The sequence below is a fragment of the Gopherus flavomarginatus genome, chromosome 7, assembly GCF_025201925.1.
Source record: "Gopherus flavomarginatus isolate rGopFla2 chromosome 7, rGopFla2.mat.asm, whole genome shotgun sequence".
Lineage (NCBI taxonomy): Eukaryota > Metazoa > Chordata > Testudines > Testudinidae > Gopherus > Gopherus flavomarginatus.
In genome coordinates this window covers 80,135,384-80,159,205 of record NC_066623.1, presented here as the reverse complement: position 1 = coordinate 80,159,205, position 23,822 = coordinate 80,135,384, and the positions used below count along the sequence as shown (strand labels likewise).

The following is a 23,822-nucleotide window of genomic DNA, read 5'->3' as shown; positions in this document are numbered from 1 at the left end:
AGAAAGAGGGAAGAAAAAAAATATGGCTGGAAAGAAAAATAATTCAGCCAAAAGGAGACCAATACTTTTACATTACAAATCATTTTAAAATTAAGTTTAGTGCTAAAATGATACAAAGTAAAAATATGTTAGTCCCTAGCCATGCAAACACTTATACAATTGCTTAACTTTAAGTCAATGGAACTACTCATTTGTCTAAGCATTTGCAGGATAGGTGACTTGATATGGACATGAAAATGTGCATGTGTAAAAATGATGGGAAAAGTACCCTAAACAAACTGGTGAAAAAGCAGGGTGCACACAATGATTAAAAAAAAGTTTGGGGAAAAATTCCATCTCTTGTAATGGGCCATATTAATCCTGGCTAAAACTACAGACCTAAAGGGTTCTGATAAAAGGCAGAATGGTTACTTCAAAAGCAAAAGCTTAAATGAGTTGTGATATGAAAAACTTTACATGTCAATATAGACAAACAAAAAATAGTTCAACAAAACATTGAACTAAGAATATTAAAATAAAAAAAAATTCTAAATTTCAGAAATAAGCCCTGTTAATTTCTACCATATGTAGATCCTGTATTTTTAACTGAAATCCCTTGTTATAGAAAATTATTTCAAGTATTGTCAAGATTGTTGTAAATCTCCCTATAGGATATGAATTTACTGTAGCTGATCAATTGTGATCTGCAAAATTTAATATGTTACATATGTATGTTTTTCAAGATACTGGGATTAGGGTGACCAGACGTCCTGATATTAGGAGCTTTGTCTTATATAGGCAACTATATCGGCCGCTCCTTCCCCTGGGGAGGGGAAAAAAAAAGTGTCCTTATTTTTCCGACTTGCTATCTGGTCACCTTAACTGGTCCCGATATTCAGAAGCACTGAGCACTACAAATTAAATCAACAGGATCTGCAGGTGCTCAGCACTTCGGTAAATCAGACCCACTGTAACCATTTAAAAAAAAACACTTGGCAAACACTTTAGAAAGAATCATTTATTTTATACAAAGGTAATACAAGAATATCCAGCCTGTTTAGTTTGAGATGATTTGTAAAAAAGCAAGTTGTTGGGAAATCAGGGCCGGCTCCAGGGATTTTGCTGCCCCAATCAGCCACAAAAAACAAAACGAAACAAAAAAGCCGCAATCGCGATCTGCTGCAATTCAGCGGGAGGTCCTTTGCTCCAAGCGGGAGTGAGGGACCCTCCGCCGAATTGCCGCCGAATACCTGAAAGTGCCGCCCCTCTCCGGAGTGGCCGTCCCAAGCACCTGCTTGATAAGCTGGTGCCTGGAGCCGGCCCTGTGGGAAATGCTTGGGACTTTTAACCAAGATTTAGCTAATTGTAATGATTTACATGTGTTGCTAATGCTACTGAATTATTAAATTGCATCTTTATTGAACATTTTCCATTTTGAGCATGGCATATATTATGTAGGACAGATTGCAGCATTGTTACTCACATGAAACTCCTGCTGAAGTCACTGGGAGTATTTAGTGTAGGCATCTGGCAGGATTGGACCCTATGCATTGATGATGTGTTTAGCAGAACATTCAGTACTAGATTCTCATAACTATGGTTTTACAGAGATGTACTGTACTTCTACGGACTTCACTAGAATAGCTCTTGATTTACACCAGTGTAAGTGAGAGCAGAATCAGTCTCATTCAAATGTATGAACTCTTCTATAGAATGTAGTATGATTTATAAGCTGCCAAAGGCTTTCAACATTAAAGTTAAAGGGCCAAATTTAGACTTTGTGTGAGTGAATAAAACTCAGTTTGTTGAATTTGGCCCATTGGCCTTAACCACTGATTAAATGAAAGAAAATACATAACCTAAAAAGCATTATTCAAAACTAAATAATCCAGGAAATTGTTCACTACTTTAAAAAATAACACACAACTTGCCACTGATAGTCAGTTTTGCTTGCAGCCTTGAGGAGGTCATCTTCATGCCAGGCATTTGGGCTTTTTGAGTCAAAACCTGGGGAAAAGAAAAATGTGCTCAAAATGCACGGGGCTCAAGGACTGAATCTTCAGTCCCAATTTCCAGTAACCAGCACACTAGCTTAGGCTGCTACTTTAGGTTCGGGAGGTGGGAAGAAAGGCAAATAGGATATGCAGCCTGGCATCGCACTCCTTGTGGAGCTATAATGTGTGCAGATTCACTGACCACAACCCTGACATGCCACATCCCACTTTGTGTTCCATTGCAGAGTTGTCATGGAGTTGTATATCTTCCTATGGGAATAGTAGAGTTCCTCTCTGTGAGTTTTGTGCTGTGTGCATCCCATTGTCCAGCAGCTGCAAAATATTTCAAAATCACCAGGATGTGGCTATTTTATTTCATAAAACTGTAAATGCCACCATGAAAAATCCATTCTACAAATGGGAATTTTTCTTTTCTTTAAAGGACTTCTGAATTCTGCTTTTTTACAAACATATTCCACTATCTTCAGCGCTTCAAAATGGTAGACAATATAATCTGAATTCTTTTTGCGGATACAGAGTAACATGGCTGCTACTCTGAAATATAATCTGACTCATTTATGGTAAAAATTATCCTTAAAAACATGGACCTGTAGTCACTCCCCCTTCCATTGACTTCAAGGAGTAGGATCAATACTTACACCTCAGTAGGAGGAAGACTTCAGTGGAGTTACACCAGGGATGAATTTAGGTCCTCCCCCTTTTTAAATACCCAATACACTAAATATTCACAGATAGATTACCTGGTCCCTCGACTTCCATTGTGCTGCTACAGGTATGCAAGAGCCAGGCTACATCCTCTTACATCCGAATGGGTTTAGAGGTGACACAGGTGGCCTTTATGTCATGCCCCAACAACTCCTAGTGTAAGAGGGGTAGGGCGCAGAGGGTGTGGCACTAGCGGAATGCAGAGCTCTCTGCCATTCCTCAGCTGGCACTATGATCTTTGGGGCCCCTAAAGAGTTGAGCTGAGAACAGCCTCTAACATGCCTTAAAAAGCAAGCCAGGGCTGGGCAAAAGCTAGGCTAAGCAGAGAATTTGGCCCTTAAACTGATCCTACCAGGGAAATGAGCTACTGAAAGATTATGTGAAAGACTTTTTTTCCTGCCTTTTGCTCAAATTTTCAGCATGAACGTCTTCTCTTTGTAACTGAGCAACATTTCTTTATTTAAATATACAAGTTAAATAGAATCTTTTAGACACAGTGAGTTGTTTAATGCTAATTGCATATTATTTTATGTCCGCAGGATCATTTTTACTTCATTTGTTAATCTTTGCTATACTTTAAAAATCTAAATCTAAAAATCAGTCAGTCGGCCATAGAATGCAATATTCCTCATTGCAACTCTTCTCAAGTTCACAGTTTATATTTTCAGAATCATTTGAGCATTTGTAAAACAATAAATAATTCAAGTCACAGGCACGCTGTGTGTGCTAAGAAATCCTGTAAAATGCTGGGGTTTTTTTGGTTCAAGAATGTAGTTAATAAAAGTTGTCCTTGATGTTATTTAGTAGAAAGGCAAACCATCTTTTTTATATTTGACATTAACAATCTGATCATTTGTCTCCCCAAAGAAAGCCCATACAGGCCACACAATAAAGAATAGTAATATTTCTGTTTACTGAGATATCAACTGGCATTTCGCAGCAAGTCAATGGTCTATCTTCGCTACAGCATACTAGACCTCAATCTGGCATCTACAAATGTCAGGAGCATATAAAAAAATTATAAGATGAAAATCAAAAGCATGTTCTAAATTCCTAAAAAAGGAAACATAGTTCACCTAAACATATTTGCTGTAGAAATCAATGCAATATTCAGCTGTCAATCTAGAAAAACAATGAGGGAGGGATGCTGTCAGTAGGACAAGATAATAAAACTTCAAGCAGATGTTCAGGCAGGACTCTAATTCTCGCTGAACTCCCTTGGTAAGCATTTAATTTCTTTATCATATGCAAGCTAGGTAAATTGTACTTCATCAAAACTGTATTGTGAAATATTAATATTTCATATTATAGCAAAACTCCACAGAATAACCTTTGTCATATTAAGAACATCAGAATTTCAAATGTCAAGGTTCTGCATTTTAATACATCTTAAATAGTTTTCTGGCTTGGCACCATACATATAACTACTTTAATCTATATTACTGTGTTGTAATATCATTCAAAATATATGTATGTTTTTAACACAGGTTCACGTCAGTGAAATACTAATGTTATGGAAAACAATATGTCACTGTAACACAGTTTTACCACCTATAATTATAAAGACAGGTACAAGGAGTACAAATGTACACATACTCAACTAGCTGAAGCATGAATCAGTGTGTGTAATAACAGCATGCAGAAACGTAGTACTTTTGGGTCAAATTAATGCACAATATACAATATCCTTCATTTAGATATGATTTGTGAAAATATATTGTAAAATCTATTTATGTATTGTACAGATATAAATTGATGAGTAAAAACTTTCATGCAGTATAATGTTTTAGTAGAAATTTAATTCACTTTTAATCATTAGTCTATTTTTAAAACTGGCAATGCAACCTGCAGCATACAAAATGAAAAAATATTGGAGGTTTAGAATGAAGTTAGTCTACACATTTATTTCTGCTGGTACTCCTAATAAAGGCAATGGCTTCTAGGTTATTGAAAGTGACAGCATCACAAATCAATGCATGTCACAACAGAGTAAAGACAGATGTCTCTGATTAATCAGAATTAAATTTTTACAAGTGAAGGAAGCATCTAAAAATCAAAGTGAACATTCTGCAATTCCACTTTTGTTTTTTTTCTCTTGCTCCTTTAGCTATACAGTGAAGTGAGGAAACCATCACAACAACTGAATTAATAGTTTTAAAAAAATTACAAATGTTGATACAAACTCTTTAATAGAATATATTAAAAATGAACTCTAATGTAGATAGAACAGTAGATGTCTCAACTTTTCATTTAAAAAATAATTAAAGAACAGTCTTCTATAAATTTTCTGACTATGGATTTTGATTTAAGAGAAATTCCATTTCTATGTATGGTGCAATATCCAGATAGAAAAAAAAAGCCCTCCAATATATCAAGACTTATTAAGAATTATCACGAGATGATACTCTTTTTAATTAAGCTAAGAGATTTCTTCCATTGCAGGTAGCTATCTGCTTTTCAGAAATGGTTCTGAAAGTAGTAATGATTGGTATATGAATATAGGTAAATGTATTTTAAAGTAACTGAATTCTTTATGTGGACTTTATTTTATCTTCTCCTTCCCCTCCACCTTTTTTCTCTAACTTCTTACCAACAGAATTTATACATAGTAACTTTGAAGCACAGAAGCTCTGAATAAGACAAAATAGTATTTCAGCCAGACCTTAGGGAGGGAAGTAAGTTTGGGGGAAAGAGAAGAGAATGACCACCCTGTACTGAAAGCAGGAGGGGGCGTTTTCCAGGCTTACCAGAGGAAGACAGTAGTGCAGTTAAGGCAGCACTTAGCCTCCCTCCCCTTGAGGTGTGATTATCAGGTGGGTTTGAACCAGTAGTGCAAGTAGGCCAGAAAAAACACAGCAACAGCCTGGCCGGAGGAGAGGGTTGGGGGTTCTGCTCCTTTCGTCATTGGGAGGGGCTGCAAGGAAAGGAGCAGAATGCTAGCAGCTCCTCTGGCAGCTGTAATGCCCCCCCCACTGCCTCAGCCCCCTAGCCCTGTCTCCAGAGCAGCAGGAGGAGGACAGAGTCCCTCACCTCCACCCTTAGTGACACAGGATGGATGCAGAGGGGGGGACGGGAAGAGTGTGGGGGCCCCAGCTGGGCGGGGGCGGTGAAGAGTCACATAGAGGGTCATGTAGGGAGGTCACATGTACCCTTTAGTTGGTGCCCCCCCTTCTCTTCCTATGCCGGTAAGACATGGGTTTTACTTTCACTACTGGTTTGAACCTGCTGTGGGCATTGTGCTAGTCGCTCTTTTTTAGGGGGGCTGGGAAGGAGTTTTTCCCTCACCACCATATTGGCTTCTGTGGAATGGGTTATTTTCGCCTTCCCCACAGGAGGTTTTAGGGAACACTTATTATGGTGAGCACAAAAGGTGGTAGGCTATATGTTGCAACTTATTTGGTAAGTCTTGGGGCAGATGTCCAGTGCAGGTACTCCATAGGGAAGGCACCCAGTGACCAGATAAATAGCCAGGTGAAGGACTTTAAAAGGAGGTGCTGGTTAAAGGAACGGGATGGTATGGGGTTTGGAGCTACTATGGTTGAACTCCCCCTCCTTTCTTATAGCCCACCTTACCCCTCCTACAAGGGCGGGGGTGGATGGTAAGGTCCCTGTCATAAACAGATAGTTAAGGGTTAATGCCTCTTTTACCTGTAAAGGGTTAAGAAGCTCAGTAAACCTGGCTGACACCTGACCAGAGGACCAATAAGGGGATAAGATACTTTCAAATCTTGGTGGAGGGAAGTCTTTGTTTGTGCTCTTTGTTTTGGGGGTTGTTCGCTCTTGGGACTAAGAGGGACCAGACGTCAATCCAGGCTCTTCAAATCTTTCTAAACCAGTCTCTCATGTTTCAAAATTGTAAGTAACAGCTAGGCAAGATGGATTAGTTTTATTTTTGTTTTCTCAACTTGTAAATGTCCTTTTCTGCTGAGAGGATTTTACCTCTGTTTGCTGTAACTTTGAACCTAAGACTAGAGGGGGTTCCTCTGGGCTATACGAATTTGATTACCCTGTAAAGTATTTTCCATCCTGATTTTACAGAGATGATTTTTACCTTTCTTCTTTAATTAAAAGCTTTCTTTTTAAGAACCTGATTGATTTTTCCTTGTTTTAAGATCCAAAGGGATTGGATCTGGACTCACCAGGGATTGGTGGGGGAAAGGAGGGGGAATGGTTAAGTCCTCCTTGTTTTAAGATCCAAGGGGTTTGGATCTGTGTTCACCAGGGAATTGGTGAAGTCCCTCAAGGCCACCCAGGGAGGGGAGAGTTTTGGGGGGACAGGAAGTGCTCCAGACACTGACTTCTGGATGGTGGCAGTGAACCAGATCTAAGCTAGTAATTAAGCTTAGAAGTGTCCATGCAGGTCCCCACATTTGTACCCTAAAGTTCAGAGTGGGGAAGGAACCTTGACAGTCCCGGCAATGGATTAGCTGGAAGGACCTGGATGGAAAAAAGAGGGGGAGCTGGTGGAAGCCCTCCCCCCAGGTAATTACAAGATAAACAGGGTTTACCTGCACTGTACACTTTTATCTGCCAAGCAGTCCCAGACATGTAATAATAAAGTTGTGGCCTGATTAAATCCATATCAAGTGCCTCCTGTCCTTCTTTCAGTATAGCTGGACAAAGAAGAGAGTGTGCTTAATGGGCATATTTGTCCTCTGTTGTTTTCCTTGCCCAGTGAGAATCTGCTTTAGAATTAGTGATCCCTGTTTCTTTAAAAGATCAGAACTACTTGATATTAATTAGTACAGATATTCACAGATATACTGTACTTTGCTTTGGAAACATCCATGAATTTTACATTTATATACATATATTTATATATCACAATCCAATATTTATAATTATCACCTGTCTTACACTGTAATAACATGTACCTTCTAAAATATTTACAGTAGCATCTATTTAAGCACATAAATGTTGTGAGAGAATTTCAGATATGACTTAGATTGTCTGTATGTTACAATTATAATGTAATACTGCACAAGAACACATGTCATGATGCAATAGGGCTGAATCATATACACCAAAAACAAAAGGCCCCAGGCACAGTGGAACTACTGTGGCTCTGCTGTATGGGGGGTGGAGCAATGTTTGAGGAGACACCTAATACTACATGACACAGAGTAGTGCTGTTGCTCTCTGTGGCATATAGGGTACTGTAGGGGAGATGTAAGAGCAGCTCTGGGTCTGGAGGAACAGATGCATCATCTGTGGCACCATGTCTGCAGATCTGCTGTCCTTGGGTAAGAGGGGATACAGAAACCTTGGATGGCTCCCACTGGTTGTAGGAGGGGCTGTCCTGGTGTTTTAGAATGGAATTCTGGCCAAAAAAAAATTACACCCATTCTTCTGGGCTGCCGAAGGCTTGGAGGGCCACATTTATTGGTGCGACCTGTCTAGAGACATACTGGCCTTCTGCAAAAAGTCAAACCAAAAAGGAAAAAAAGCAGCAGCACCTCATGCTAGTGAGTTAATGAGCTGCTTGCAGAGGAAGTAAAGCTTACGTAAATTATCAGAGAGGTAGCCGTGTTAGTCTGGATCTGTAAAAGCAGCAAAGAGTCCTGTGGCACCTTATAGACTAACAGACGTATTGGAGCATGAGCTTTCGTGGGTGAATACCCACTTCGTTGGATGCATGTAGTGGAAATTTCCAGGGGCAGGTATATATATGCAAGCAAGAAGCAGGCTAGAGATAACGAGGTTAGTTCAATCAGGGAGCATGAGGCCCTCTTCTAGCAGTTGAAGTGTGAAAACCAAGGGAGGAGAAACTGCTTTTGTAGTTGGTTAGCTATTCACAATCTTTGTTTAATCCTTACGTAAATTGAGGTCCTGACAAGTCTTCATCTTGGCTCCTGCCTTCTCCCTCCTTCTGGGGCTAAGGCTTTAGATGCAACTGTACTCTTTTTCCATCTCTCTCTCTGTCAACTTGCTCTTCTCTCTGACTGCACTCCATGACAGTTGTCAACTTGGGAATCTGCCTCACCTCATCCATTTTTAGTAAAGTACCAAAGGACACCATAGTCATTCCCAGGTGCTGGCACACAGACTATATCTCTGATACAGGGGAAGTCACTGGCAGCCACATCATGCTGGAATTACATTATATAGTCACTATATAATGCTGGAATTACATTATATAGTGACTACCAAAAGGTACATAGATTTTGCAGGCGGGAACCATTTCCGCTGCCGCAGAACTCTCCATAGTCACAGAGGCTATTTTATGCTTGGCTCTTGAGTGTGTGTCCAAACAACAACTGAACACCCATGGCTGGCCTGGGTCAGCTGACTCAGGCTCATGAGGCTCCAGCTGTGGGGCTGTAAAATTGTGGCGTAAATGTTCATGCTCAGGCTGGAGCCCAAGCCAGGGAACTATGCAAGACAGGAGGGTCCCAGAGACTGGGCTCCAGCCCAAACCTGAATGTCTAAATGTGATGGCTTGCAGCCTGAGCCCCTGAAGCCTGAGTCAATTGAGCAGGGCTAGCTGTGGCTGTGCCACGGGTTTTTTATTCCAGTGAAGACTTACTTTTACTGTATATAAAAATGAACATTAGATGGTTGAGCCTGCACAGGGCAGGTGCAGAGCATTGTATGTAAATGCTAGGTAGAGCTGATTTCATTTGCTTTCTGAAGATAATGCTTAAGCCTATGTCTTCTTGGACATGCCAACACTCTCCCACCAGCAAACCCTGTTACCCAACATGTATGAGAGTAAGTAAACTGGTGCACACAGCCAAGTCTTCCACTTCCTGCAGAGGAGTGACACACAGATTTACTTGTGCCCACACATAACCTCCACTTACACTTGTTCTACAGGCAAAGAGTCTCCAGCTCCCTTCTGAACACTGAACAGGATTTATATCAGTGTAATCAGAAGCTAACTAAACAGATCAAAGACAATTGTACATTATACTGACCTATATTATTCCAGACAAAATTGTGATTATTTGTTCAAGTGTTAAAGAAACTTAGTCTCTGTGTAATACTCATTGTTGAAATAAGAACTGTTGAACTTGTCTTCCTATCTGAAATATTTTTAGTAGTTTAATAGCATTAACATTTTGTATACATAAATAGAAACAATTGCATTTCTTTTGGCACCTAACATCTCTGTATCTCAAAGCACACCACAAACATTAAGGCTCAGCACCTCTGGGAGGTATTGTAAAGCATATAATGGTATAAAAATTACTTCGGCCAGCTCTTGGGTGGGACATGACAATTGTTCTTTAGCACACAGCAATGCTACTCCAGAGCTTAGGGCCAGAAATGAATAATACTATATCAAACTAAGACTTCCAGGGAAATTTACCAAGGCAGATTTTAATAATCCAAGTTTGAATGAGTCAAGGGCACTTCGCTCAACCTCCTTTTTCTCTTATATTAAAATAATACCATGGGATCTTCAATGACTACTTTCAGAACCTTGGTTTTACTGAACATCTTATCTGAAAGACATCAAGTAAAAGCCTCACCTCTAGCGGCACAATGACTACAGGAGCCCCATGATACGTCACTGGTTCAGTACTGAATCTGACAAAATTGATGTGTAGTGGAAGGCCAAGACTACTTCCTGTAATGTGTGTTCCTCCAGAGAAGCCTACCCAAATACTAACCTGCTTAACATATGAGATCTGATATAGTCACAGTGCAAGGTAACATGACTGTAGGCATATCTGATTAATAAACAGTTCTCGGTATTGGCTGGATCCTGCCATCAATTTAGGCACTGAATTAACTGAAATTAACTGAATTAAGGGGAGTTCTCTGCAAACACTGATGGCAGGGTATGCTTCAATTAAGCCTCTTCCCTTAAAATGTTTCAATAAGAACAAAATTCTACATGTGTTGTACTCCATGGGCCAGTTCTGGATTTCCATTACTTAGGTATAAATCCAAAGTAGTAATGACTTCTAGGGAGTTGCTTCATACCGGTTGTATGACTGAGATCAAATTTTGGCCACACATATTTTGTAATGAAGCATGGTAGGACACACTCACTGCTCCCTTTCTTACTTTACACTCTCTCTGGATAATCTCATTCACTCATATTATTTCAACTACCATCTCTACAGAGATGCCTCACAAATTTGTGTCTCTCCTCTTGACATGTCCCCATCCATCCAATTCCGTATCTCAGCTACCTCACTGACATCTTCTCACTGCCACAGGAAGCTTAACATAGCCAAAGCTGAGCTCCTTATCTTTCCTCCAAGCTCTCTTCAAGTCCATCCTATTCTCTGTTGCTTTTCAACACCACAACTATGCTCCATACTACTCCGACCTGCAACTTGGGGATCATATTTGACTCCCTCTTCCTTTCCTCACACAGTCAAGCCATGTCCAAAACATGTTGCCTTGTCTTCCAAAACATTTCTAAGATTTGTATTTTTCTTTCAGTGTTTATAGTTAAAATTCTTACTCAGTCCCTCAGTTTCCAATCTTGATTGCTACAACCTCCTCCTTCTCTTGGCCTTAAACTCATGGTACCCACTACCAATATGTACTAAATACTGTCATTAAGATCAACTTCCTTTGCCATCACTCTGACCTTGTCTTACACTAGCTTCTGCTCTCCTACTGCTTTGTATTCAAGCTTCTTGTCCCTGCATTCCAGGCCTTCAGTAAAACCCTGCTCTTCCCTATCTTTCTGTCTTATCTTATATTGCTACCATTCCTAAACTCCCCTAGTGATTCCAACAGCTACATAGATACATAAATCCATTGCTCACACAATCATTTCTTTCACTTCATCCTGATAGCCCTTACACGTGGAAAGGTCTTTGTGAGCTGTTCAATTCAAATCCTGCCTGAAGACCCATTTCCATTACAATTCCTAAAAGCAACTAGCTGATTAGTAATGGTAAGACTGCGGGTTAAATGGGGATAGTCTATATGTATTATCAGCAAAATAGAAACAAATCATTATCAAACATTGTTTTATTAAAAGGAGGCTAGCCTCCACCTTGATTAAGCAATCAGAATCCTCTCTTGCTATACTTTGTCTATCTGTCCATTTTGTCTTTTTTAGACTGGGAATGCTTTGGAATGAAGGCAGTACTTTGTGTGGACTCTACAGCAGTGCTTGGGCTGAAGAATGTGCTGGCCGCGACTTCCTGCAGCCCCCCATTGGCCTGGAGCAGCGAACCGCGGCCAGTGGGAGCCACGATCAGCCGAACCTGCGGATGGGGCAGATACACAAACCAGCTGGGACCACCAGGGGCTTTCCCTGAACAAGTGGTGCACTGGCTTTGAGAAGCACTGCTCTATAGCACCAAGCCCTCAAAGGGTACTACCAGAAGCAAATAACTGAGTAGTAATAGTAGAAAAGTAGGTAGAATATCAATAGAACCCTAAAAGCTTTTTAGCTGACTGAATCTAATACTTATTTATATTCTCAAAACACTTAGATCATGACTAGAACATACCATGAAATTACATATGCCTTAAAATATTTCCTTACCTTATCGAGGGAGAATGTTTTGGTCAGAGCAAATCCCCATCCTGCTTCAAATGCTCTTCGAATCATTGGGGAACTAGTAGTTGGAGTTGCACTGGCAAGACCAAAGGGATTTGGAAACTTCAGTCCAGCCACTTCTACACTGATGTCTACCAAATCAATAGGAGTATAGAAGAGAGGTAATTCTGGAGTAGTAGAAACTGCAGCACCGTATAAAGACTGTAAAAACAAATATACAAATATTTTTTTCATCTGAATTTTATATAATTTCTTGTTAGCATGAGTGTATCACTCATACACTTAAAATATTCTAATATTTTATGCTTGCAGTGATGAAAACTGACTAAAACATTTAGCTGGTCATAGGCAAAAGGCATACATCAAACATCTTCATTTTAAAAGGGCTGATGCTGAAATATTATTTCAGTGTATTACTCTGAAATAAAATCACTTTGTTAAAACAACAGTTACAATGAAACATGCATACATACAGTTTTATCAAAGACACTCTGAGTTAATGTTCCAAGGCCATGGTTAACTAAGCCTTGTGAAGCCTGTACATTGTAGTATTGACTAAAGGAACACCAAAGGTACGCAATGGGACTGAGCAAGTGAGTATTCTACTATAGATCACAATGCTGCCAAGATTTATGCCCCTTAAAGTTTAATTGAAATAAGTGTAACAATTCACAGTCTGTGAATTAAATGTGAGCAAATCTTTGCAGAATTGAGACCTCAGTTTTACACCTACATTTATTTTCTTTCATAAGTAAAATCTTTGTTTCCCAGCAATTTTAAAATACCATATACTCGACAATAAGCCGGTTTGTTTATAAGCCAACCTCCCCCCCTAAGATGGATAAGTAAAAATGGAAATTTTTTATAACCCGTTCATAAGCTGATCCTATAATTCAGTGGTCAGCAAACTTTAGCACCCAGGCCATCAGGATAAGCTGCTGGTGGGCAGAGATGTTTAGTTTACCTCGAGCATCCACAGGCACAGAAGTAAATCTAAGCAATTAAAGTGTCCTGGCATGACAGCTGCTTACCCTGATGGGCTGGGACAGCAGCCGGTGGGGAAATGTTTTTGGGGGGGAGAAGCTGGAAGTCAGGGGAGTAACCCCTGTGACCATGCTCACATGACCCCACCCCTAGCCTGGCACCCCCACACTCTCCCAATCCCATCGCTTCCCACCTGAGCTGGGGAGGGCCAGGGGAGGATGTCTCTGGCCAAACCGGGCAGCGCAGCCTCAGCATGTTCCAGCGGGCTGGGCTGGGTGGCACAGGAGCAGTGTGTCTGGTGGCGTGGTCATAGCCTGCTCTGGGGGGGCGCGGCTGAGCGGCATGGCTGCAGCCTGCCAGCCCCGGAGCTACAGCTGCTTTGGAGGCTGTGGGGAGAGACTCTGGCCCCGCCTCTTCCCTTCTGGTTGTGCTGCCTCTCCTTGTTCCCTCTGTTGAGGGAAGGGGCTGTGTCCCACCTCTCCCTCTCTATACCCATTCAGAAGCCGACCGACTTCTCTGGTGCTTCCCATTTTTACTAAAACAATTCAGCTTATGAACGAGTATATACGGTAGATCTCTATTTAAAAAAAATTGTGTAAATCTTGTTTCTAGCAGCTACACATTACATTGCTCTACAGCCAAAATGCTTCTGAAATAAATGTAGTCCAACTTTACTAATTCTGGGTCACTGAGAACGAAAATGATGCTTAAAATTGTTGATTGGCTCTAGTTTTCAAGATATGCTATTGGGTCAGTATATACGACCCTTGACTTGGGAATGGCGGAGGATAAGTGAGTTATAAAGGGAAGGATCTCAATTTAAACCAGAAATGACTAAAATACAACTTTGACTGGATCTATGAATAAATCTATGACTGGGTTTGGACAGTACTTGCTTTTTAGGCAAAACAAGGAATGATGCAATCTGAAGCTGCTATTGTGTCATACATGATATGAATTGCATCATGTTATGCCTAGAAGTCATGGATGATGCAATCATAATGAAGCTTACATCACTCTGCTGACAAATTGCCCTATATCAGCTCCAGAAATCATACAGTGTCGTGCTCTCTTATTGTCAGTGTTTGATTTTGCAAAGGGACACATTTCTGTTTAGCCAGAGTGAGCAGAGATGCCTCGTACTTGTGTGAACAGTGCAGATAACTTCTGCTCTGTTTGTGGTGAAGTGACTTTTGCATCACAAAAGCGCAGGATAACCACTATCATTAAGAAAGCCTATCACCTTTATTTTGGCTGCAAAATTGGAGATCAGGACAAGAGGTTGGCCCCACACATATGCTGCAACACTTGTGCAACAAATCTTCGCCAGTGGTTGAACAGGAAAAGAAATCTATGCCTTTTGCAGTGCCAATGATTGGGAGAGAGCCAACAGATCATACCAGCAATTGTTACTTCTGCATGGTGCCTCCAGTTGGGAAAGGTGTGTCAAAGAAGAAAAAGTGGACTGTGCATTATCCAAACATTCCATCAGCTATACGCCCAGTACCCCATGGAGAAGGACTGCCAGGTCCTGATGCACCAAAATCATTCTCACTTGAGTCAGACGAGGAAGAGAAAGAGGATGAAACTTCTGGTCCTGAACCATCAATGTCACAGGACCCACATTTTCTCCCATCCTCCTCCTCTGAACCACAGCTCATAACACAAGGTGAACTGAATGACCTTGTCAGGGATTTGGAACTACTCAAGAGTAAGGCAGAGCTGTTGGGCTCCAGACTACAGCAGTGGAATCTCCTGGCAGGCTATCAGGGCAAATGGAGCCCATCAATGCTTGCAGACTATTGCTGGACAGTGACGAGATGCTCCATTTAATGAATACAAGAGATAAGCCAAGAAGTGCCGAGTAGACACTGAATAGGACTAAACTATGTACATAATAGTTTTTTGCCTTTTGTTTCATAATAAATTTTATTTATATAACCCTTTTGCTGATTTTTAAAGTGTTACATAAACAGGACAGGTGAAATATCATGTAAAGCAACCATAAACACATGAAAAGACCTAGGTTTACAATTTATGATTAAAACTCTACTATCTACACAATATACGTAGACATAAAATGTAAAAACTTAAATATCTTAGAAACAGTAGCCAATCAGTTGTTTTAATTGTCATATTTGAATTCAGCACATCAAAATACATAATAAATATCACATTTTATCTCTGAAGCAGACGACTTCTCAAAAAATTGTAGACCAGTGTTATTTGCATTTTAATTATTAATGTTCTCATATTTTTAAACACCCTGGAGTAGAAGAGTTAATATACCATTTCCAAAATGACAACCAACATCAGTTGACACCCCATCAACCTCTGGGGTGGTTAAGGTACCTGGGACTCAATGCTGCAACCTATACTCATTTAGAACCACTAGAACTATTGACATGAACAAGTGCTTCAATATTGGGATTAACTGTATCATAAGATACAATGGTTGCTTAGATACACTAAAGAGGGAAGACTCCAGTAATCATAGAGTGAAAGTGTTCCACGTGCAGTATCACTTAGCAACCTGCCATCACTGGCTCAGTATTCATCCAGGCTCCTGCACATTCTTTTTTATAGTGTGTATCAGGCATATCTGACAGGAGTACTGTAGTAAAGTACTACTCGATGTGAGTATTGTAAAGGTGTCAGAATAAGGCCCTAATTCTGGATCGGTAGCTAGGAACTGGACCAAAGAAGAGCAAGCAATATAAATGTTGTAGTTATGTTTCCTAACAGTTTTAAAGATATCTCAGCCACTTGATTTTTTTTTTAAAAAAGAGGAAATATACATATGAATGCATGCATCAATAAAAAATTATAAGGAATCTTTGCACATGGACTCATTGTACATTTGATTGCCCAGAACTGACTTAATCAACCCTAACATAACTGGCTTTTGACTATCAAGTAAATAATGTTCATTTACAAACAATGGAAATATTTGATTAACCATAATCACTTTGAAGGTGTTGTTACAGTACAGCAATCCTTAAGAACTGACCAGATCAGTGGCTTAGCTTCGATCATTACAAGTGTGTTCTCTTGCTCTTAAGCATAGCAAATGTAATGAGTAGGCAGTGGGTTCTGCCTTTGGAGAATAAACACCCTAGAGAACTGGCAAGTGTAGGAGTTGCATGAATGGACACTAGGCAGTATCCTATCTAGTTCATGATGGATGGAATTAAGGTCTGTGCCACGGAGGCTATATCTACACTACAACTAAAAACCCGTGACTGCCTTATGTCAGCTAACTTGGGCTCATGAGGCTGAGGCTAAGGGGTTGTTTAATTGTGGTGTAGATGTTTGGGCTCATGCTGCAGCCCAGGCTCTAGGACCCTGTGAGGTGGGAGGGTCCAAGAGCTCAGGCTGCAGCCTGAGACTGAACGTCTACACTGCAATTAAACAGCCCCTTATCCTGAGTCCTGAAAGCCTGAGTCAGCTGGCATGGGGCAGCTTCAGGTGTCTAATTGCAGTGCAGACATACCCTAAGAACCTTGAACTTGAGTCAGTAAAGCCAGAGGGGGGAAAAAGGTGGAGGGCTTCTCAACTCCTTGAGAAGCACACAACACAAAACAAAAAAACACCTCTTTTATGTAAGGATGGAGATGATACTCTAAATGTTCTGTAAAATCTTCCAACCCTTGTGTTGCTGCCCTTTGTTTTGTTTTTAAAGAGCTTATTTACTACATTTTTCTCTTATGCATGTTACTAAAGGGCTGGGGATGGCATGAAAACTACTATAGATTTATGAGGGGCTTTAATGAAAGGACGTCTTGATGCAGAACCTCAAAATCTACTCCTGTCCTCTCAAACTCAAGAAGCTGGAATCAAATCATCTGACTCTTTGTATTTTCATCCCAGGTAGAGTCCAAATCCAGAAGTGGCAAGTTGGGCCAAACTCCTGGCTGGTGTAACACAACTGAAGAAGGAGCTATGCCAACAGAAAAATTGAAGCTGTTAGAAAATGTTATCCAAAATGGCAAAATTTGCTTGAGAAAAGCTGATTTCATCAGATTCCAGCCATTTGGGACCAAATTTCCTGAGGCAATGAACTTTTTTCTGGGTAGTGACCTTTACATTGCTAGCCATACCAAAGACGGTAAGATTATGGAGGAAAATGTAATTACCGAACCATTCCCTTCCATACAAGCCACTCTGTGCATTCAAGATGTAATGCTCCCGAGAGCTCTGGGATATGCCTACATTGCAATAAGAAGCCCGTGGCTGGCCTGTCCCAGCTGACTTGGTCTTGCAGGGCTCAGGGTAAGGGGCTGTTTAATTGCAGTGAAGGGATTCAAGCTTGGGCTGCAGCTCAATCTCTGGGACCCTCCCACCCTACATAAGAATGGCCCTACTGGGTCAAGCCAAAGCTTTATCTAGCCCACTATCCTATCTTCCGACAATGGCCAATGCCAGGTGCCTCAGAGGGAATGAACAGAACAGGTAATCATCAAGTGATCCATCCCTTGTCCATTCCCAACGTCGGGCGAACAGAGGCTAGGGATACCCTTCCCTATAGAGTCCTAGGGCCCGGGTGCTAAACAGAGCCCAAACATCTATACCGCAATTAAACATCCCCATAGCCTGAGCCCCACAGGACTGATTCAGCTGGCATGGGCTAGCCATGGGTTTTTAACTGCAGTGTAGACATACCCTGAGAGGCAACATGCCTACCTGAGTCATAGTGCTTAGCAGAGCACCTGCTGGGGAACGCCAGAGTTCCACTGCCACAAACTCAGCGCCATGACTTCAAGGTACTATTGTGACCTAATATTTCATTATCTGAGTAACCAGCTGCTATATTTCCTTTCTGCTGTTAAACAAACAAACAAACAAACAAACTTGGACAGCTCAGAAATTTGGTATTAGGGTACAAAACCTTTCACCTCAGGGTCACAGGCTGAAATCTGGTGTAGGTCAGGAACGACAGAAATTTATTACTGTTGTCTAGCTGTTAGGTGGCCTGTGTTCTCAGTGTAGTTTTTACTGGACAAGATGTTCATTCTGAACTGGCACCATTATTGGTGCAAAGTGAAGGACAGGAGCTTAGAGTATAAACCATGCGTAGTACAGTATGGAAAGAAAACAAAGGAGTTAATGGGAAGTGGTGGTATTGGAAGAGTCAGGCAAACAGTTGAAAACAAGCAATGTACTCAAGGCTAGACTATGCAACTATCTGCTCTGAGTAAAGGGTGGTGCATAGTAAACTTATGCCTCTTTTCCTTTCTGCAAGCAGACTGCAGTTACTTATTAATTTTTTGATTATTCAAAATTGTTCAAATGTGGAATGTAAATACATTTCAGCCTATGGACTGCTCATGAACTGCTCAATCCTGGTATGCTGAAAATATTCTGTATTCAAAATTCAGTATTTGATTAGTTGCTTAAGCCATGTCATCCTGTTTCTGTTTCCTGGCTCGATGACCTAATCTTCAAAAGCTACTTCCACTGCCACATGAAATGAATTTTGTTTCAAAGGAATCTTAGCTAAAGGCAGCAAATGTGCTTTCTGTGATTTTGTATAAATAAAACTTGGCTTGTGCAAGATAAAAAAACCTCCCCTAATGAAAGGAATTTGGGATATGCAGACTGAATGTGCCCATGTAAGAACAGGAAAGCTTTGCTGCATGCTGGCCTGCAGTTGATCACCAGGGTTGCCAGACATCCACTGAAACACCTCCAGGCATAGACCTTTTCACCTGACATTAGGATTCTGCACTCTCTCTGCACCCTTGGTAAACTGCCTTGAGAGAGAAAACAGATGTGACTCCACCTAGATGAAAATATGCATTAACTCCACCAGAAGCTGCCTACTCCTGGTGCCCCACTCCCTGTTAACGAGGGTCACTGCTGTCTGTTTTGTCATAGTATCAGAGAGGTAGCCGTGTTAGTCTGGATCTGTAAAAAGCGACGAAGAGTCATGTGGCACCTTATAGACTAACAGAAAAGTATTGGAGCATGAGATTTTGTGGGTGAATACCCACTTTGTCAGACAGTGGCACAGGACTTTTTGTTGCTGTTTTGTCATAGTGGTTTGGAAACCACTTTTACAGCCTGAGTATCTCCAACAGCCTGATACTATGCTTCCACATCTCTGATGATCACTGGCCCAACGAGGAGTTGTCCAAAATGGGTCTTTCATCCCAAGAGGCTGGCATAGGTGGTGACAAGAATTAGGGAACCCAGGGGAGTAAATCAAAATGACAAAATATGCACTCCTGTAAGATGAGGCTGAGGGTTCAACAGTCTGAAGCAATGCTTCCTTGCAGCTTTATCTTCCTCTCCTCTTGTCACACTTCCTTTTGTTCCTTTTTTATGTTTGTTTTGCTTTTCACAACCTCTCTGTTCAGTACAATGTTCATAAAGGAACTAAATTTACTAAGTCAAATTAAAATGCTATATAGGTTCCTAAAAGGAAAAAATAAGATTTATAATGAAGATGGACCTGACACTGCACACATAGTAAAAGAAAACCTGTAGACACAAGTTTATTTATAATAATTCTTTCCCCGATTTTAGAAAAAGAAGATAAAAAATTCTTGCTAGAGTCTTCTCTAATTTGTTGTCAATCAGTTGAGTCTACAATTATGGGAATTCAGATTCCTGGTTACCATGTCTCCATAGTTCTTTGAAAAGTATGCCAAAAATCCACAAACATTTTGCATGCAGTCATCTTCTTTCTTCTGATCTGGATACTCTTGCAGAGACAGTGTGCTCTGTAGTAAAGAGCACAGGACTGGGAGACAGGGAGATCCCGCATTTTAAAACTTGCACACTGATTCGCTATGTGGCCTTGAGCAAGTAATTTCACCTGTCTCTGTCTGTTTCCCTAGCTGTGGATAACTACTTAACTACCTATCTCATGGCATTATTATATATAGTCAATGTCTATGTAGTGCCTTCAAGACACAGAGCACTAAAAAAATGCTAAGTTTCATCAACATCATTCTTTTACTGAGAGCCTTCTCCTCTGCAGCCTTGAATGATTTTCCTGCATCTTTCCACTTCATTGACTCGCTCATTTAAAATCTCATCTGAAAACCTGTCTATTCTTCCTTGCCCATACTCACTCTCTTTTCTATTATTTAGCTGTGTAATTCTATTATTTACAATCAGTCACCAAAGCATTTTGTATGAAAGGCACTATTCAAATTAAAAAATTGTACTGAATTGCAGTGTATTATCCCCTGCCTGTGGATCCTTTAATGAACTTGAATAGGCTTTGTAAATATGCACTTATTCATTCTAATATTACATATTTGTCAAAGCATAATAGGAGAAGTCCTATATCTCAGGGATATGAATTAACACCAGACTGTTGCCCCTTTTGACTCAACCGGTTACCCAATATTTGAGGTCTTGGGGATTGTTTCCTTTAGAACAGTTTTTTTCAAATTTTTGTACTAGTGACCCCTTTCACATAGGAAGCCTCTGAGTGTGACCCCTCCCCCCATAAATTAAAAACACATTTTTATACATTTAACACCATTATAAATGCTGGAGGAAAAGTGTGGTTTGAGGGTGGAGGCTGACAGCTCGCGACCCCCCATGTAATAACTTTGCAACCCTCTGATGAGTTGTGACCCCCAGTTTGGGAACCCCTGGTTTAGAAGGAGAAATTGATGATGGAGTCAAGTATTTCTTCATTGCAATCTTATTTATTTACAAAGTATGAACAAAGTCTTATTTTCCTAAACACCCCAGGAATTAATAAGAGGAGGTTTATCACTCACAGTCCAAACCTCTTTCAAACCAGCACCACTGAAAAAGATCTCTCTCAGGGCCACACTCCAAGTGCTTTTTTAACTGTCTCCTTGCCTTTCTGCTTCTTTCTACCTGCTTCCTGGTTGTTTCTGGCTCTAACATACATGCTGCTAAAATCAAATAACTCACCAGCTACCTTCTGTTTGCATACCATCTAGTCTTTGGGAGGTGACATTTTAGTCTCTAGGGCAGCGTTTTCCAATGTTTCAGCTAACATTAAACGAAGGGGGCATTTAATTGTTCCCTCATTTAGCCTGAATAGAAGGCAGCCAGCATGGCCAACAGCTTCAAAGACAAGCCTGAGGAAATGGCCAGTCTTCATAAAAGAAATACAGTCCAGGCTCACTAGATATAAAATTCACATTATTTATTTATTTCATGGGAAAGTGTGTGTGTAGGGGGGGGATCTGCGTTAAGTAGTACAGTACCAGTGCTCTTAAAATGATATTGGGCCAGATCCTCAAAGAACTGCAATTTACATCCGCTGAAGATCTGGCCCACTATTATGTATTAAGTGCACAAAATAGCTTACAATCTGCTCTAACAGGTAGACAGAGGACACAGGACACACTGAGTGACTCAGAGGAAGGAAAACAGATGTTAAAAATACTTATTAGTAACTATAGACTCATTGTGAACAACACCAGAAGCAGGGCCGGCTCCAGGCATCAGCATTCCAAGCTGGTGCTTGGGGCGGCAATCTGGAAGGGGCGGCAGTCCGTGTATTTTCAGCGCCCCAAGCAGTGCGCTGAATTGCCCCTACGGACAGCGGAGGCAGTCCGTGTGCCCTTAGGGCGGCAGGCGCATTTCCGTGGCGGCGGCAATTCAGCGGCAGCTTCTATGTTTAGCTGTCCCGGGCGGCTTCAGCTAAACACAGAAGCTGTCGCCGAATTGCCGCTGCTGCGGAAACGTGCCTGCCGCCCTAAGGGCACATAGACTGCCCCTGCTGTCCGGCGGCAATTCGGTGCGCTGCTTGGGCAGGCGAGAACTGTAGAGCCGGCTCTGACCAGAAGTGTGAATCTTTAGGAGGGATTTGAGTAAGGAGAGGATGGTGACTTGGAAAACAGATGTAGGAAAGGGATGGCGTGGAAAGAGACAGAGAAATGGGAGTGTGAGTGGTGGGCAGCCTGGTGAATTGGGTTGCTTCTATGTGGATCTTTATCTTCCTCTATCTTTGAATTACATTGATTCTATTTAGAATGTATAGGACAGTTCTAATGGAACAGTCACACCAGGAAGGGACAAAAGTACTTCCATCCTCAGTTGGGTTTCGGCTGGTCTTGTTTACAGAGGCCACAAAGATACAGAGTTCAGCCAAACCTGTGCTTTTCAAGCTGGTGGAAGAATGCTGAGAAGCAAGGAATGTTTGGTCCGTTACTGATGGAGAACATCCAGTGTGAGATCAGCCAAAATGCTTCTGTAAATAATTCCTAGTTTTGAACATAAGGCATTCCCTTTGGAAAGCCCTTGACTCTGGAACTCACACTTCTCTTGAATGCATGCCAGAGTTTGAATGATTTGAGCTTCAGGACACATGTAAAGCCCATCTGTTTGCTCAGCCTTTTGCCTGAACTAGGAGGAGATGTGAGGAGTGTGCTATTTAAAGGAAATGACAAGCAATTAACTGGGATGCTGTTTTTTAATTTCACTTTTTATTGTGGTCTAGAATTGTTTGGATTGGTCTTTTGATGCTGCCAAGTGTGGACTGCATGCTAGTTATATTTTTACTGGTGCTAGTACAGTCAGTGGCTTGGGAAATGGGCAATTATTTTTTTATAAACACAAACAGATACATTGTACACAGAACAGCTGAAACCTAAAATGAGCCTTTTTATTAAATCAAACACTAAGACTGTGAAGAAATTGTCAGCTTTACAATCCTGTAGGTGAGAGAAAGTCAATCTATTTCATGAGGGTATTTTTATCTAAAGCAGAGGAGGATTCAACAGTTAGTTCAAAATTGAGGAACACTTTACATATGTATGTATGTGTACCCACAGACAGAGCCATGTGTTAGGCGTATAAATGCTAGAGCATTGTGATCTGGCTCTGAATCACAACTCCCCTAAAAATGAAGTCTCTTATTCTGTTACTAAGATTGCAACTGATGCAAATATTGGTGAAGTAACTGCCAAATTATAGTCTTCCCCACCACAGCAGCCAGATTTTAGGGACCGTACATCCAAATAAATGCCTCTTGGTTACCCATTCATCTAGCAGCTGGAAAGATGACACTTGACATTTGGAAACTTTCCTGTGAAGATTGCTGCAAGGCTTTCCCATTAGCTTCCTGGTGAGACTGTAAGGTCGAATAAGCTGCCTCAAACCCTGCAAAGGGTAACTGAAGCACGCTAATATCAAGTCTGATTGATTTAAAATTCTAAATTCTCAGGCCACAACTTTTCAGACTCCCTTTAAAATGCTCAGTATATTCCAATATACTGAATGTTTTAGAGGAAGAAAAAATGTCTTTTGAAGGGAATGCAATTATAAGAGATGCTTTCAGTGATGCATGTTTTCATGAGAAGTTGGAGAAGGAATAAGGGGAGAGAGAGAGAGAGGAAATACCCCCACTAGGGTCACAGAGATGCCAAAACAAATATACTTACACATCGAAGCTTAGAATGTTTAACACTAAGTATTTGGATGGGGTCTAAAAATACAGATTACAAACACTGCTTCAGAATAAGTATAAAAATATGTAATAATAGTGAAAACAAGTTTTGAGCCACACAGTACTTTTATGAAGCCACATCAGACTGAAACAATATTATGCTGCGCACACCCAGTGTCTCATAAGGAGTGGAGGACAAAGGAATTGCACTGCTACTACCTCAGTTGTTCAAATCCATTTTTCTTGGGAAACATTTTCTTCTCTGTTTGTTCCG

The 23,822-nt window shown here is 40.9% G+C and overlaps 1 protein-coding gene across 3 annotated transcripts in view; it reads right to left on the bottom strand.

Moving 5' to 3' along the window:
- Positions 1-23,822, bottom strand: part of DPYD (dihydropyrimidine dehydrogenase) — a 616,437-nt gene that overhangs the window by 214,733 nt on the left and 377,882 nt on the right. For all 3 annotated transcript variants that reach the window (XR_007775327.1, XM_050960937.1, XM_050960938.1), the window contains exon 13: positions 12,163-12,378. Coding sequence is in view for 2 of the 3 variants with exons in the window: in XM_050960937.1 (XP_050816894.1) it covers positions 12,163-12,378 (216 nt within the window). In the remaining variant the exon portion in view is untranslated. The remainder of the gene's footprint in view (positions 1-12,162; positions 12,379-23,822) is intronic.